The sequence below is a fragment of the Alosa sapidissima genome, chromosome 24, assembly GCF_018492685.1.
Source record: "Alosa sapidissima isolate fAloSap1 chromosome 24, fAloSap1.pri, whole genome shotgun sequence".
NCBI lineage: Eukaryota > Metazoa > Chordata > Actinopteri > Clupeiformes > Clupeidae > Alosa > Alosa sapidissima.
The window spans coordinates 8968321-8985968 of record NC_055980.1 but is presented as its reverse complement, the minus strand read 5'-3'; the positions used below and the strand labels follow the sequence as shown (position 1 = coordinate 8985968).

Genomic DNA, 17648 nt, shown 5'->3' with positions numbered 1-17648 from the left:
AACTCAAGCATGATGAATGACGCCCCCTCTCACGCTACCAAACACCTCAACAATAAACAATTCATCAAAGAAGACACTCCAAAGTAGAGTAAGAGCCACCATTTTAATAAACATAGAAAGGGGTAGTTCACAACATTCTCCGACAGTTCACCCTGTTTAACAGAGAACATAACAGTGCACATGGTCCATATTTAAAAAGAAAAACAAACCCTTGTGGGAACTTTTGATATCATGGGCACTACTGTTCCACAGAAGGTAAAACAAACACAAGCCCCCACCCCCCAAAAAATGAAGTATTGACATTTATAAGTTGGTCTGTTTCTTAGGCATTTTATTGGACTTTGCCAGCCTTTTGTACACTGGTGTGATCTTAGCAACTAAAATATCTAAAAAAGCAGATAAGCAGTTTCACTCTTGATAAAAACATTATTCCAAAGTAAGATCCCAAGCATTTAAAGTCTGCAATAGTCAGAGAAATGGCTAACAGTGAACATAAAATAAGTTTTACATTTATTTACAGAAGGACTTCGTTGTGACGCAACACCTGTGTGATACTGGAGTGCTCTTACAATAAACAGGACCGCTGGTAGTTCATGCAGAAGTATTGAGAGACTATCGTCTGCGGAAGGCTCTGGAAATTCTCCAGGCGTTGGGCTCCTCGTATCGGTTGTACAGTGGCTCCAGGCGCTGCTGCTTCTTCTGCTTGCTGAGGCGCGTGGGGTCGGACACTTTGAAGAAAGCCGGAGAAAACTCCACCAGCCAACGTGGGTCAATTGTGGTCACCTCACGCATGTATTCCTTTGTGGTCAACACCAGCTCGTGGTACACCACCCTAGTAGAGAAAAGAAAACCCATCAGATCATGAAAGAGAAAAGTTATTGTGTTTATAGAAAGCAAACCAACACAGTACACCAAAACATCCTCGGAGACCATTCAGTAAAAACATATTCAGGTCAGAGAATTGACCAAGCAAGTATATTTTAAAGCCAATTGCCCTCTACAGAATTATTTATAGAAAAGGCACTGACAACAGTATTGTAAATGTTTTGCTTTAACACTGATTTTTACACACAATTAGGCTACAGCCATCATTTGTAAAAAACATTATGCCCATTTATAAACTTGGACAGTAGTTCCAACTTTCAAAAACATGACGGACGTAACTTCAAATGTCCTGCTCCACCTAACAAGAACTTGGGATATGAGGCCTTGCTTTCATGTTCCTCTACAGTTGAGAATAAAGACTACCAAGTCCACCAACTCACCACTCTGGTTGTCGGTTGAAGAGGGCACTCGAGGGGTGAATGTAGACCACCTGCTGGTCGATGAGTGTCCTGTAGCCCTCCTGTGGGTCTTTCTTGGCAGCATTACGGAAGAAACCACTGCAAATGGCTTTCTGCACACGAACAGTGGCCTTTCCACATGAAACCACATCCAATTTATGTCTGTTGGAGAGAAGAAAAGCTCTGAAACTGAGCACCTAATGGTCTATATCCTTTTAAGGACACATACACGCACACACAACAATTATGCATCAGACAGGTAAGCCACTCTGCATGGGGACTTCACCAAGAATTCCTTACCGGTCCATGATACCCAACATCTGTTTGCGGATATCCTGTGCTCTGCGCAGGGAACGGGCCTGGATGAAGTTCTCATAGCACCAGGGGTTGGAGAATTTGTTGTTCTTCCAGGAGTTGTAGACGGCCAGCAAGGTTAAGTGATCTCCTTCTGGCTGATGGAACTTGGCCTTCTTCTGGTCAGCTAGAGCTTGCTTGTCCTGGAAAAAAGGTGGTGACAGATTGTTGTCAAATACTACTACAGTCCAGTTTCTAAAGATTTCATGTAATGATTTGAAATGATTACATTTCCATGTAATAGTGCAAACCTTTGGCCTGTAGAAGACGTTCTGCACAGACAGCATGGACACAATAGTCAACATCTCCTCACTGCAGCCCAAGTGCACAGACATGATGAGCATCTTACACAACATGGGCTCCAAGGGAAACTCTGCCATCTAAGGAGAGAGAAAAGGAGGATGGTAGAGAGAGATTTGAGTACAGAATTCAGACAAGACTTCACAAATAACCTATAGATTGTAAAAAGTCAATCGCAAGAAACAGAAACACCAACACCACCTACAACAACAACAACAACAACACAGGGAGATGTCTCACTCTGCGACCAAGACGTGTGAGCAGCCCCTCATCATCCAAAGCTCCCAGGGTATAGAGCTGCTCCATCGCTGTAATGAGGGTCTCCATGGGAGGGGCGTCCATGAAGTCGAAGGACAGCAGGTCATTGATACCCATGGCCTGAACAGAAAGAGGAGGAATGAATGAATGAAACACTGGGTTTTTAAGACGGAATAACGGGAACAATTTACATTCCATAATGATAGGTGGTGCAAGTAATCTTAAAGAGATAAAGCAATAGTTTGACCAAGATTAGATTATTCAATTATTACTCAGAACTTGACTCTCAACGAAAAGGACGGAAAAGGAATTCAGCAGCATTCTAAATAGAGGAGCCCTACCTTCAGAGAGAGCACAGTGCTGGCCAAGTTGGTTCTCTGGATCTCGGGCACGTTGGTGGTCAGCATCTCGTCTCTGTAGGCTCTCTCTGTGTACAGCCTGTAGCATTTTCCAGGGCCTGTTCTACCGGCTCTGCCTGCACGCTGCTTAGCCTGGGCCTGAGGGAGGTCAAACAACACAGGTGCTAAGTGGAGGACCTGACCATAAGCGGACACTACTAATTGAACCTGGTCCTCAGATGTGAATGTTTAACTCTGTTTCAGACCAAACAAGTGATAGGTATACAATAAAGGAACACTGATCTTCAATGTTTCAATTGTTGTATTCAGAGGAAAAAAAGATTTAAAGAAAATTTGACTTAGATGTCTTACCTGAGAGATCGGAGTCACCACCAACTGGTCAATACCAGTCTTAGAATTGTACACTTTCTGCTTGACAAAGCCAGGATCCACCACATAATAGATACCATCAATGGTTAGAGAGGTCTCAGCAATATTGGTAGCAATGACGACCTAAGACAAGGGGGGAGCACGAGAACAGATACATGATCCAGCATACTGAAGACATGCAAAAGAGAGAGAGAGAGAGAGGAGAGAGAGAGAGAGAGAGAGGAGAGAGAGGAGAGAGAGAGAGAGAGAGAGAGAGAGGAGAGAGAGGAGAGAGAGAGAGAGAGAGAGAGAGAGAGAGAGAGAGAGAGAGAGAGAGGAGAGAGAGAGAGAGAGAGAGAGAGAGACACTGCATTCATACCTATTTATTTTATTCCTATGAAAATCTACTGACATGTATGTGTTCAGATTTATTGTATAACTGCTTTGGCAATATAAGTTGAGCTTGTCATGCCAATAAAGCATTCTTGAAGAGAGAGAGAGAGAGAGAGGAGAGAGTGAGAGAGAGAGAGAGAGAGAGAGAGAGAGAGAGAGAGAGAGAGAGAGAGAGAGAGAGAGAGAGAGAGAGAGAGAGAGAGAGAAAATCAGGCTTCACACCTTTCTGCTGCCAGGGGGTGCTGGGTCAAAGATCCTGGTCTGCATCTCGCTGGGCAGAGCCGAGTACACCGGGAGGATGATGAGCTCAGGGAACATCTGGACCCAGAGACTTCATGCGCTCGTACAGAATCTCACAGGCCGTGTCGATCTCCTCCTGACCCGGTCAGGAACACCAGGACATCACCTGCAGGAGAGAGGGTTAGGTGTCTAGGGCTCTGTTTTGCTTCCAGTAAAGGACAAAAATGGCCAATTTGGGTGTGATTTCTGATGTGGATGTGTATTTGACCCTGGTTTGCTTGACCCCAACCGGTCAGGGCATTGATGTGGCTGATAATGACTACTGATCAGTAACTAGAACTATAGAACTGTTACCATTGTGAGTGGAACATAAAAGACATGAAAAACCCAGTGTGGCCATTGGTGCTATGTTACTGTTGTCAAAATAGAGCCCTTATAATGATAGAGTAAATTATTAGAGGAAAGCTTACCTGGGGGTTCAGTCAGGTGGATCTGCATGACTGTGATCAGACTGGCATCCAGGTAGTCCGTCTCAGGCTCTTTGGTGTAGAGCACCTCCACAGGGTATGTGCGGCCGGGAATGGTGAAGATGGGCGCCTCGTAGAAATACTGAGAGAACTTTACAGCGTCCAGCGTGGCAGAGGTGACGATCAGCTTCATGTCTGTGCGTTTCTGGACGGTCTGATGGAGAACAATGGGAAGCATTTAGTGAAGCCCAAAACTACCAGTGCACCACTTGCAACAGTATTTCTGCATGTCTACGGAATATGGGTATGGACCCTTAAGTGCATACCTTCTTGAGCAGGCCAAAGAGAACGTCTGTGTGGATGGTCCGTTCATGGGCCTCGTCCAACATGATGATGGCATACTGGCCGAGGTCCGGATCAATTAGACACTCTCTGAGCAGCATACCGTCTGTCATGTACTTGATGACCGTCTCCGGGCTTGTGCAGTCCTCAAAACGAATGGTGTAGCCGACCTCCTGTCCCAGACAACAACCGTACTCCTCGGACACCCTCTTGGCCACAGACATGGCGGCCACTCTTCTGGGCTGGGTGCAGCCGATCTTGCCCCTGGTGGTGTAGCCGGCCTCAGCCAGGTACTGGGTGATCTGGGTGGTCTTCCCTGAGCCGGTCTCACCAATCACAATCAGGATCTGGTTATCATGGACAGCCTGGGATAGACACGGCAAGAGATTACAGTTACTCCACAGCCTTCACGGTCATTAGTACGGACAGATTTTATTGTATAGTTTAGTTAAGATTGGTTAAGTTACTTCTAACAGTCATTTTACAGTATTGTTTCATGATCTATCAAAAGGTTAGCTAATAGTCCATCTAGTCTTAGTTGTTTCACAGTCACTTAATACGAGCCAGATATAGACATACAGGCCAGAGCGATACAAGCAGGTGAAATCGATCATATGGATGTTGTACACTGAATGATACTTGAATACCACAATGGGTCACTAATACAGGCCAAAAATCATCACTCATCATAGGCACAGGGAGGAGACATTGTTGACTGACTATTTTTGACAGACCTGAATGAGTTGCTCTTTCAGCTTGAAGATGGGGAGACTCTCTCTCTGCTCCAAAATGGACATCTGAGTCTTCTTGCCGTAGGAGGCCTTGTTTCCTCCGAAGGCGTGCTTCTTCCACTCAGGGATGTCGGTGGGCATCATGCCAATGCCCCTCATGTTGGCTGCGATCTGCCGGCCATCAGCTGAGAGAGAGAGAGAGAAATAGAGAGAGAGAGAGAGAGAGAGGGAAGTGTGTTTTGTTAGGAGATTAGCGATTATGATAAAGCGCCTACTCCGGACGATGAGTCACACAGCGGCCAGGCCAGAGTACCTCAAGCCGGGAGGACCAGCGAGAGCTTCGAAAGCCTAGATGGCTATCAGTGGCCTTGGGGCTCACATAAGCAGCCGTTTCAAGCTGACCGAAAGGATGTCTGGTGCTGTAAAGATTCCCTGCTGATTGGCTCTTATGTGACCAGTTGGTTATGATGGGAACAAATGTCACATATACAGTAATAAATGATCTAATACCGCATTTACAAAATAGAATCATAATATTAATATTGAGTTCTCAGAATTTCAACAGCATTGTTAGGAGCCCTCAAGTTCTGTTCTGTTCTGTGTGGATAAGGCTCTTACCGTCAGGCAGGGGGTCCACCCAGTGTTTGTTGAGGCCCATGGGGATGGAGTCCATCTCGGCCTCGCGTGCGGCCTGCTTCACCTCCCTCCGCTCCTTGGCCAGGGCGCTCTGCATCATGGCGGCCTGGGACAGAGATCCGTCCGGGTTCTGAAGGAGACGAAACAAAATGAAACGTGTTACTCTTCCGATAAATTCAAATTGAAAAAGATGCAGCATATTTTCTACACCCCATGCCAACTTATTTTAAGACAACCGCTTTGGAAGAACTCAAACAGATCAGGGCACAGCTATATATTATATATTCCATGCCAACTTCTTACAACCAGCATTCTGGCTTCAAATTTCTCAAACACATTTTCAATCACTTTTTGCACTCTCGGGCTGTCCTCAGCTGCAACACATAGACTAATCAAATTTGTAGCGTCCACACCTTGACTATTTTGACAGGGCTCATGTCCATGCTCTGTTTGGTGTGACCTCTGAGGAACGGCGGCTCCTCCTCCACAAGCTCAATCTCCAGATCCTCATCTAGAAGGAACAAAGAGGGACACACGAGTTGACATGCTTTGCCTTTGATCCTGGTCCAAATAACACAGCACAATTATAAACAAACAGCACAATACCTTCCTCGTCATCCACCTTAGGAAGGATACCCGTTTCCTCATCAAAGTCAGGAAACTCCTCTTTGGACAATACATTGGCGGCGATCATCTGAGGAGAGTGATAATGGCAAAAGCACATTAAGCCAACGTGCAAATAGTTCACACTGGGTGGATGGTGAACATGCTGGGAGAACAAATGGACCATGGTACACTGGTGCCACCCAGTGGGAACAAAACAAATGTTTGCTCAAATGTATCTCCTTCAAATCATTGATTTAAGTAAGACCTGTAGCTAGAGTCTATGGGTAAACTGGGGAAGAAATACATTAAGAGATATTGCTTTTTAGATAGGATTACTTGTTTGATCTCCCACTTCTCTGGGTCTGATATCTTGGTCAGCCTCTTGCGCTCAAGGCTGTCGTCCTCCAGCTCAGGTGCGTGGCCCAGGTTGAGGTTGGTGGGTCGGTCCGGGTTCCTCATGGCGGTCTCCTCACCATCAGGTCCAGCATTCCTACGTCGATTGGGGTTCAAGTCCTCTCCTGTGTCCTGGTCTACGTCCTATGAGAATAATAAACCCATTTATTAACGCAAGTGTCATATTTAATAAAGAAATCTTTCCATATTAATAATGATTCGACAAAACATGCAAAGAGGATGATGACTTGAACTTTCCTGTAATGTTCAGTTACTTACAATCTAAGGGTGTCTCTGAACACAAAAAATATCTATTGATGATTTTAATGTGCTTATTTTGTTGCCATCTTTTGCTACATCCAATTGGGAAATGCCATAACTCCAGTTTTACATGTGACATTGTCATAGGACTGAACTGGGCTGTTGTGGCATATCATCTCAGCTTCTTCCTCCTCTCTTACCTTCATGCTGAGGCTGGTTTTGGAGCCAGTGAAAGACAGCACCTTGACCTTCACTCTCTGGCCTTTGGTGACTACGTCCGCCACATTGGCCACTCTCCCCTCGCGCCGGAGCTCAGAAATGTGAACCAAGCCCTCCCAGCGTTTCCTGTGCACACAAACGGCAACATTCTATGAATCTGAACACGGAATGAACACACATCCCTTCATCCAAAAGCGCACGAGTCACTGAGTGCATCTCAATTACTCTGCAACTAACCTCAGTCCCTCGAGCTGCACAAAGCAACCGAACTGCATGATGCTGGTGACTTTGCCGCTGTAGATGTCTCCCACAGCGGGCTCCTCGGGAGGGGGCCGGTCCACGTGTTTGTCCTTCCAGCGGTCAGAGTCCTTCTGCGGGCTGGCGGAGCGACTCTTGGAGCGCCACCGGCTCTCCCTCACCCTGGGTCTCTCGTGTCGGCGCTCCCGATCCCTGTCCCGTGAGCGAGACCGGGATCGGGATCTGGAACGGTGGTGTCGCCTCCGGTCCCGATCTCTGTCTCTATCCCTGTCTCTGTCTCGATCTCTATCGCGATCTCTGTCGCGGTCCCCGCGATCCCTATGACGATCTCGGTCCCTGTCCCTGTCTCTGTCTCTGTCTCGGGTTCTTTCTCTGTCTTTGCTTCGGCTCCTGCTCCTCCTCCTCCTGCTGGTTCCAGTCTCAGACCTTACGTGAAGAAATGTTTTAAGATATTACTAGAGGAGTGAAAGCTCTATTTACAGGATATAATGATAGACAAAAATATCTGAGCATGCTTTCAAAACACTTTGATTGATGTACATTTGTGAAAACACATTCATACCTTTTCTTGCTGCTTTTCGAGTCTGTTCCACTAATACTGGGCATGAACATCTCCAGCTCTTTCATAGCCTCTTCAGCTATCTTCACATCATCTTCATCCAGCAAATTCTGTTGGATATAATCAATATGGTAACATTTAAGTTTATTTTTAACCAAAACATTCTGAATACAATGACCGTTCGAGGTTTCATAATCCAACACTTATCACAGCTACAATATGGCATTATGGCATAACTCAAGGCAGACGTGTGTGTGTGTGTGTGTGTGTGTGTGTGTGTGTGTGTGTGTGTGTGTGTGTAGTGCATCAAAACTCACTTTAGTAGTGTCTGGATTGTCAGGTTTACATAAACCGGGGAACATCTCCCGGAGCTTGTCCTTTTCTGTCTTCACTTTAACAGCAGGTTCTGTGTGTGCAAAACAAAAGATCAAGAAAAAATGTAAGGTACAGAGTATTAGAATGATTAGAAGGCAATTCATCTGTCACAAAATATGACATTATATAACATATAATGACCTTGTTCTTTAGATGTTGAACTTTTTGATGGTGGTCGCATTGTTTGGATGAGACGAAGTAAATTACTGACGAGAGAGTCCTGAGGAACATAAACGTATAGCAATACATGTTAGTACACAAATACCAAAATGATATTTTCGGTATTAACTTACAGAACAGTCAAATCACACATACCGTAAATTCAGCTCCATTTTTCAACAGGACTGACTTAAAGGCCTCAAATGTCGTGTTCTTCTCCGCTAAACTGATGACAAACTCCGCTGAAGATAGAGAAAAGACTGTAATCGTATCTGACAATCTACCATACTTCATCTTCAATATAACGCAATATGGAATTTGCCACAACAGTGACTTCCTGAACTAGCTAATTTCAGTGGCTATTTACTTAAGTGTCCACAAAGCCTAGTGCGTTTATTATTACACGATTTACGGACATGTTGATCAGAGGCCGACTATGTTTACGGTCAATTTGATTTCCAGTCTAAAATGGTTTGATACAACAGTAACAGAGAAATAAACAGGCTCTGACGTTAACTAAGGGTAGGCAACTGTTAGCTCTCTAGCTTCCATGAAGCCACAAAATAAACAAAGGCAGCATAATGTTACCCAACTTTGGACAACAAGGCACTTAACGTTAAGTCCGCAGACTTGGACAGTCATGACGACCACATCCCTTAATGTCCAATGAAGTAAAATGAAGTTTAAAGATAACTGTTGTGCGCACAAATCATGTTACCTAGCTATGCAAGGTTAGCTGTTTATTAGCGTGTTAGCTAGTAAACGAAATGTGCTGTATGGCGATGGGCAGCTAACTTAGTAATTATCAAACATACCAAGATCTTTGTCGCTTATGCCCAGATGGTTGTCAAGTTCTGTACAAACTTTAGAAACCAAAGACAAGTATTCGAGCTTTTTAAGCTCATCTTCTCCCAGCTCCTCCATTTTTCGAAGTTTAGTCTTCACTCAGGTACCCAGTAGCTACGTGTTTGCGATAACGCTCCAGAATCGCGCAGCAATATGACGACATTTCCGTTTATGAAGAAACAGGAAATTATCCAATGTAATTACTCTAAGTCACCACAAGATGGCATACTTACATAACTGTATCAAAGATTCTTTCTTTAAACCTACAGCAGAGCTGTAGAAAGTTTTGCCAGAGAAGGTTGAAGAGGATTTACACATTTTAACCTCATGCTTTAACAGTCAATTATTGTTCCCGTGAAAAGGCCAAAAGGCCATCATGACTACCACCTGGTGGCCTTGATCTCAACAGTGATGAGTGTTGTTCATTATAGTGCATGAAAATGCACTATACTGCTCTTCCTAGGCCTCTTCTTATTACAGTGCATGAAAATGCACTGTACTGTTCTTCCTAGGCTTCTTCTTCTTATTATTATTCTTTTTTAATTGCAGCTTCAACCGTTTAACGTAGAAACTTCATTCAAATTATGTTACGTAGGTCTTAGGACATCTGGGCAATGTATTTTTCATCTTTGTAACTTTTATACTTTTTAAACTATTTATTAAAAACTACTCAAACTACTTTCCCCATAGACTTAACATTAGGCTGATGACATCACAATGGACTAATTAACTTGATTTGCACCTGTATCAACTTCCAGCTGCTCATCTAGGCCCCATCAAAGAATCAGTTCAACTGATTGCACCTGTATCAGCTGCTTTCTGCTGAACTAGGCCAACTCTCTCTGTGACTCTCCATTCTACAAGGATATAAGGCACATTTCATCCAACTTTCTATCCATTCATCCTCTTCAAACCATTCACTCATCCACCCATTAAACTATCCATCAACATCCATTAAACAATCTGCCTATCAACATCCATTGAACTTTCTGTCTATCAACATCCATTACACTATCTACAATTTTAAACTATATACTCTGTCTCAGGCTTTAAGCATACAATATGGCTCTATTAAGACTGCCGTTAAGCAATTAGAATCCAATATATTTCATAACAATATATTTCACACCATATGTTTTGCATTTTCATGCACTGGTAATTCCCTGGAATTGCGTTTTCTAGTTCTTCTTCTAACGCAAGTAATGCAGCTTCAACCGTTTAAAGTTGAAACTTCATTCAAACTATGTTACGTAGGTCTTACTTAGGACATGTATTTTTCATCTTTGTAACTTTTATACTTTTTAAACTATTTATTAAAAACTACTCAAAATTTCCCCATGACTGAACAGTTAAATAGGTGGATAGTTTAAATGGTTAAATTATTTTCTAGGTAGATGAGGTTTAATATAGGTGGATAGTTTAAATGGTAAATTATTTGCTAGGTAGATGAGGTTTAATATAGTTGGAATGACTGAACAGTTGAAACAGTTGAACAGGATGTGTAGTCTTATATTAAGAGAATGAGACCAGAGAGGGTTAAAGCGGACCTATTTAACTGTTCAGTCATTCCAACTATATTAAACCTCATACCTAGCAAATAATTTAACCATTTAAACTATCCACCTATTTAACTGTTCAGTCATTCCAACTATATTAATACTTTTTTGCATTTTCATGCACTGTATTTCCTTCAGGAAATGCTTTTCTAGTTTTATTTGCTCATCCTTGCCAAGCTCTCTTTCGACCCACTCCAATTCGCTATAAAGAGCCAACAGGTCCAGAAACAGTGCCATCTCCAACATCCTGCACACCGCTATAACCCACTTGGATGTGGAATTATGTGAGAATGCTGTTGGCTGTTTATTAACTATTGTTTAGCATTCAGCACCAGCCCCCCTCACACTGGTCATGAAGATGAGGACCCTACTCAACTTCCACACCAACCAGTCACATGTGTTCCGATTTACCACATGTGTTCCGATTTACCATCAGCACAGGTGCCTCCCATGGCTGTGTTTCGAACCCCCTGCTGTATAACATGTACACACATGACTGCATGTCACACCTCCATCTCCAGTAAAGATGAGAGTGGTGGTGGGTCTGATCAATAACAACAATGAACAGACCTACCTAAATCAGGTAGACTAGGGTCTTACAACTAGGAGACAGCATAGCAGCAGTTAGGCCTTCACTGCACTAAATATCACTGGGCAGCCTGTGGAGAGGGTTGCAAGCTTTGCATTACTGAGGACCTCATGGACTGTCGACATCCAACACATTCTAAAGGAAATCCAGACAATAACCGTACTTCCTTTGTCAGCTGCGGGAATTTGATGGCCTTCTGCTCTTCAGCCATAGAGAGTGTTCCAACAGGTAGCATCATCCCCTTAGGAAATGGCACAGCTTGGGATTGCAGCGCCCTGCAGAGAGTGGTACATCTTGCTGAACGCACCATTAGAGTGTCTCTCCCTGCCCTGCAGGACCTGTACACCTGAAGAGTGCAAATAAGGGCCCAACACATTTGAAAAGATATTTCACACCCTGATGATGGACTGTGCAGACTGCTGAAGTCAGGTAGACCTCTGAGGCCACATGGCTGGAACAGAAAGACTGAGGAGTTTTTTTGTTGTTGTTGCTCAAATCCATTTTTTGTGTGGCTGTTCACATTGTTTTTATTAAATGTGGCCACAATCAGATTCCTACCCCAGTGAGAACTGGTGATGGCTCTGATTGACTGACTACCTTCGTATAGCTCTCTTTTATTTCCATGAGTGATGCGATAACACACATCAGAGAGTGTGCAACTTCTCCAGTAAAACACTGAGTTATTTCTCCCACAACTTTCTCTTCTTTATTTAACATACAATTCTCTTTCTCTGTCTCTCTTTCTCTCGCTTTCTCTCTCTGTCTCTGTCTCTCTCACCCACACACACCCACACACCCACACACACACACACCCACACACACACACACACACACACACACACACCAATCAAAATGTAGAATGATTTTGCCTGGCGCCACAGTGTTATTGCCTCACTAAATATTCAGTCCATTAATCTATCTGACCACTCTGAAGCCTATTAAAATGGATGAGATTAACATTAAACTATAATAATCACATTAAATACTTTCACCCCCCCCCCCCCAGTCAGAGCCCCCCAAGTGTGCTAGGGCTCCTTTAATTTGAAACTGGTGAAACATGATTAAGTCCATCTTTTGATCAGTTGAGGCACTTAGGCATGTCGCCCAGGTTTGACTAAGCTCCAGTTTTTATACTCTCATAATCTATGTGGTGGCATATTCAGTAGCCTACTCAGAATGGTTCAGTTTGTATGATTCTCATGGCCACAATGTATACCCTCCATGAAGTTGTGAAGAATGCATGGAGCCTTTCATCTGAAAAAAAAAAAACAATATCTGCTACACTGTACACGATGCGACCTTATAATTCAGGGCAGGTCTTTCTACATGTTGTATGTGAAAGATTCTGTGGTGGAAAACACTTCAGACTGGTACTGAGTGGAGAGTTAATATGCAGAACTCCTCCATCCTGACAGGCATAGTAAGCCGATTACCAGTGAGTGTTAACGTTTAGCCTAGAGGAGTATGCTTGCACCATCCCTTTATCTCTCTCTCTCTTTTTCTCTTGCCTGTCTTCCTCTCTCTGCTTCGCTCCCTCGTTCTCTCATGATTATGTAAGTCTGCTGAGCAGACGCGTGATGTAACCTGCCAGCGGCTGAGTCCTGTGTGTCCCGTGTCCTAGCTTGCCCCTCTCCCCACGTCACTCTGCCTCACTCGTTCTCGACGGGTTGACCCAGTCCCACACCCGGCCCACCCCCCTTCCTTGACTCCTCCACACACACACCATACATACACACACACACATGCTTCGTTCAGTCTGTCTCGTTCCCTGCGTCTCTCCCATCACCTCCTGCTGAGGGGTTTCTGGGCCTAATCTCCCTGCTCTCATATTCCCATGTCCCCATTCATAAAGTTATTCTCACAACTAGGTGCCGCCCTCTATGGGCACGCACACAAGAGTCTCCCTCTCTCTCTTGCTCTCTCTCTCTCTCTCGCTCTCTCTCTCTCTCTCTTGCTCTCTCTCTCTCCTCCCTCCCCACGCCCTGTTCTCCATTCCTCGGCCCTATGTTTAGATGTTTACAACTCAGTAAATCAAGTGTGCGGGGGATTTTAATAGGTTTCGGAGTGTTGTGTCTCTCAATTTGGTTCCAACCCCGGCTTCGTCTCGGCTTCTTCTTTTTTTCCCTCCTACCCGGGGCTCCCTCACCACTGCTACTGTCCCTCCAGCCCGTGCTGTCCTAAATGTATCCCTTGTGTCCTGCTTTTGGTCAAATTATTTTGTAATGGCTTCATTCGTTTTCCAGCACTTGTGTACACAAAGCCCTGTGTGTGTGTGTGTGTGTGTGTTAGGGTTGTGGAGGTGTGGCTATGCAAAAGCCCCCCCTCCCCCTCAGCCAGCTCTCCGTCTCTCAAGCTGCGTGTCCTCATCTGACCCGACAGAGCAGCGCGGGGGTAGGGAGCCTGTTATGTAATGGGCTTTTGCATGTGCTCCTCTTCTCCCAAGTGCATATTATGTGTCTGTGCGTGTGAGAGTGTGTGTATGTGAGAGTGAGTGTATGTGTGTGTGTGTGTGTGAGTGAGGGTGTTCGGAGAAGAAAGTTGCAGTTCACTTTCTGATTTCATGCTACCCTATCACTGACATGGTGCCACATTTCAACCCCAGCTATCTGATGAAAACCCAAAGAGAACTTGAAACTTTACTCTCATGAGTTTTATACAGGCACATAGGCTCTGTTTACATCTAGATTTGTCTTGTGTCCTGTCCCCGTGCCCAGCATGTGCACACCTTTCGCTGTTCTGTGTTTCGTTCCCCTTGCTGTGCAGAGTGGTATTCTGCTGCGTCTGAGAGAACGCCTCCCTCAGAGTTCAGTCCACTGCCTCTTGTTTACAAACATCGCAGCGTGAGTGCGGAGAGTGAATAGCTGTCTCATTGTGGATGCCCGTGAACTCCATCACCCTCCCTCCTCCTCCTCCGCCGCCGAGTTGTGTTGATGAGAGACCGCTGTCATCAGGAGGGGGAAGAAAGATTTCTCGGTGAGCACAATGCCCTTGCAAAGTGATAAACAAGCATTCTGGGAAGAGAAGGGAAGAATGGTAAAGGGGTTGGAGGGGGGGGGTGTTGTTGTTGGTTTGGAATGTGCCCAAGTGGCATGTTTTGAGGATTGTACACGTGCGAGTGTGTTGGTGTGACGGACCTGAGGTGACTGCACAGCTGGCTGTGATGTTTGCTTGCTGCTGAGTGGAAAATTCCTATTCTTGCTGAATATGGAGAGGTAGGGGAATGTGTGCGTGTGTGTGTTGGGGGGGGGGGGGGGGGGTGCGTGGGGGGTTAGGAGCAATGGGAGGGATAAGTGGGAAGGGCTAAGTAGCACTGTGCTGAGCCGGGATTGGTCAGCGGGAAAGCTGCCTTTGTGAGATCACAGCCTGCACAACAGCTCCGATTCTGCCCGAGAAGTATGGCCGGCCCCCGGAGTTGAGGAGATTAACATTAAACAACTGACCTGAGAACAGCCAAATGTCTCTCTCTCTCTCTCTCTCTCTCTCTCTCAGCAGGTTAAGACACTGCTCACACACTCACACACAACTAAACCTGTAATCTCTTTATCTTCCTAAACTCAGCAAGCAGATTCATTGGCACAGTCCCTCAGCACACACTGGTGTGTACTGTTTTAGTGATGCTGAAAACAGAAGGGTCCCTTGCTTTCGGGAGTCGCACGAGTGCTGGGGAAAAACATTGGTGGTGCAAGTTCAGTCACACTAGGGGGCAGTAGCGAGTCAGCCCAGCCCAGTGGCACTTCCATGACCCCTAAATCCCAAACCCACCCGATATGTCATCACAATCCAAGGGAGGCGTTTCAATCTTCTCAGCAGGTGATAAGACTCCTCATAATAACCTTAGATGACCCGACACTAGTCGCACAGTATAGTCTGTCCATATAATCATTCTCAGCAATAAGCAATATGCTCTCTCAATGTATTGTGTATCCTACACATTTTATCGGTGTATTATTGCACTCTCTGTGGGTCAAACCCTTGACCTTGTAGTTAGTGCCTTGCTTTGCCACTTGAGCTATAAGAGGAGCCATATTACTTGAACATGACATGGGACTCTAACACTGGTCATGTAGGCCTAAATACTATACTTAAAGATTAACGATAGTCATTAAGATTGTTGAGACCTTACAGACTGACACTGACTACGAGTCTTGCAGTAGGGGTGTCCTCACTGTTTACAGGCTTTCGCGCCACATAAATATTTTTATAGTCTGACTTCGCTGCTCCTCTGTCAGCTGTTTGCATGCCATCAACAAATCAAATCCTTGCAAATGAGGTTTTGGACACAGAAAAGTACTGGCCATTCATCACACTAGTGAGCCAATGTGTTGAACGGCACTGTACACTCTTATAACGAATGTGTTGTCCCCCTACAGAGATGTGCAACGCAACGCAAATTATGTTATTTTCAACATATGTATATTGGGCAGCCGTGGCCTACTGGTTAGCACTTCGGACCTGTAACCGGAGGGTTGCCGGTTCGAACCCTGACCAGTAGGCACGGCTGAAGTGCCCTTGAGCAAGGCACCTAACCCCTCACTGCTCCCCGAGCGCCGCTGTTGATGCAGGCAGCTCACTGCGCTGAGATTAGTGTGTGCTTCACCATGTGTGCTGAGTGTGTTTCACTAGTTCACGGATTGGGATAAATGCAGAGACCAAATTTCCCTCACAGGATCCAAAGAGTATATATACTTACTTGTGTAAGAAAAGGAATTTGTGTGTGTCTGTGTGTGTACACAGATGGAAGTGTAGAGCACAGTGTAGAGTTCTCCAGGGCTGAGATGGGGCTCCATGCATGTCCAACTGAGATGCAGCGGTGATTTGGGGTGGACACTGTCTCGGGGTATGAGCTACTGGCTCCACAACAATGCTGGCTATGACCTGCCAACTTTCCCTGCCGTCTTTGGATGGAGGCAATAAACAACCTGTTTGGACTTCCTCTGACAGACTGACAGCATTTGTTTAGTTAGTGAACTCAACATTTGTTTTACTTTCATGTTTATATTATCTTGCAGGGCTGTGTATGTGTGTGTGTGTGCGTATGTTTGTGTGTGTAAGAGAAAGATTTCCAATTACCAAATCCAAAATGGAAATACCCACATAATCTTAAACTAGGTGAGGGTTAAAGTTGTGCGGTAAGGCCAAGAAAGCTCAAAAGACAGACCAGAGTCAAGGAGATGTAAATTTAGTCACATATTTATTACATAAATATATAGTAAAATAGACCAGCGACAATTACCATAAAAATATCTTCCTTTAAAATCCTGACCATAAACAAAGATTTGAAAATCACACATTGACATTTACAAACACGCTGATTGTCTGGACCTGTCAGAAGCAGCCCACCACAAAAACCTGACATCACACCACCCACTGGAGGCTCTTGGGAAGGGGAGGGGAGGAGGCGGGGGTGGCGCTGGAGGTGGGAGAGAGGGGAGGGTGGTGTTTGGGTGGTGGTGGGTGTGATGGAGGCCGGGTGGTGTGAGAGATCACAGTAGATATTCGGAGGTGTTGTGTGAAACTTTTTTTTTTTTAAACTGGATGTCTGTCTGTGTGTGTGTTTGTGTGTGAGTTGGTGTCTGAGGACATCGTTTTGCTCAGAGCTTGCATACAGCCTTTTTTTGCGTGTGTGTCAGAGAGAGAGAGATTGTTTGTGTGTGTGTTGTCCTTGATCAAAATGCCTGTGCTTTGTGGGAATGGATCCTGAATACTGTTTGGTGACGTGTCCTGACCTGGAGAGGACTTGAGTAAGAGAGAGCCTGCATGCATGTGCCCCTGTCTGAGGCCAGGTGCAGCCTTGAGAGCCTGAGAGGTGTTACCATTTCTTTCTGTGCAGCGTCCCCTCCAACCAGGGCCTTTCGTCGTCTGACGACAGCGGCACTTCGTCGTCTGACGACAGCGGCACTTCAAAACTCAAACTCCGACTGCCGGCTGGCCTCTAGGTCGATCTGTCTCAGATCTGGGCCAAGCTTGCTGTCATAGGCTCAAGCGCATCTTGCAAACGGGGTTTTGGGCAACCGTACAAGACAACGGAGTAACCTCTCGGACGCTGCAGTCACACAAACCCGACAGGAATACCTAACAGGTGAAAAACATTTCCTTGTTTTGGCTGCACAGTACTT

At 45.2% G+C, this 17648-nt stretch overlaps 1 protein-coding gene across 1 annotated transcript; it reads right to left on the bottom strand.

Moving 5' to 3' along the window:
- Positions 1-84: 84 nt before the first annotated feature.
- LOC121699962 (ATP-dependent RNA helicase DHX8-like) lies at positions 85-9526 on the bottom strand. The gene is given in 24 exon segments (XM_042082534.1): positions 85-832; positions 1266-1445; positions 1584-1780; positions 1889-2017; positions 2178-2315; positions 2537-2692; positions 2906-3046; positions 3518-3607; positions 3609-3677; positions 3679-3701; positions 4006-4216; positions 4329-4709; positions 5079-5260; positions 5694-5841; positions 6125-6222; positions 6318-6405; positions 6654-6854; positions 7172-7316; positions 7428-7874; positions 8011-8117; positions 8325-8413; positions 8524-8602; positions 8698-8783; positions 9357-9526. Coding segments are annotated over 24 exon segments (3714 nt in total). The 5' UTR covers positions 9466-9526; the 3' UTR covers positions 85-612.
- Between the last annotated feature and the right edge of the window lie 8122 nt (positions 9527-17648).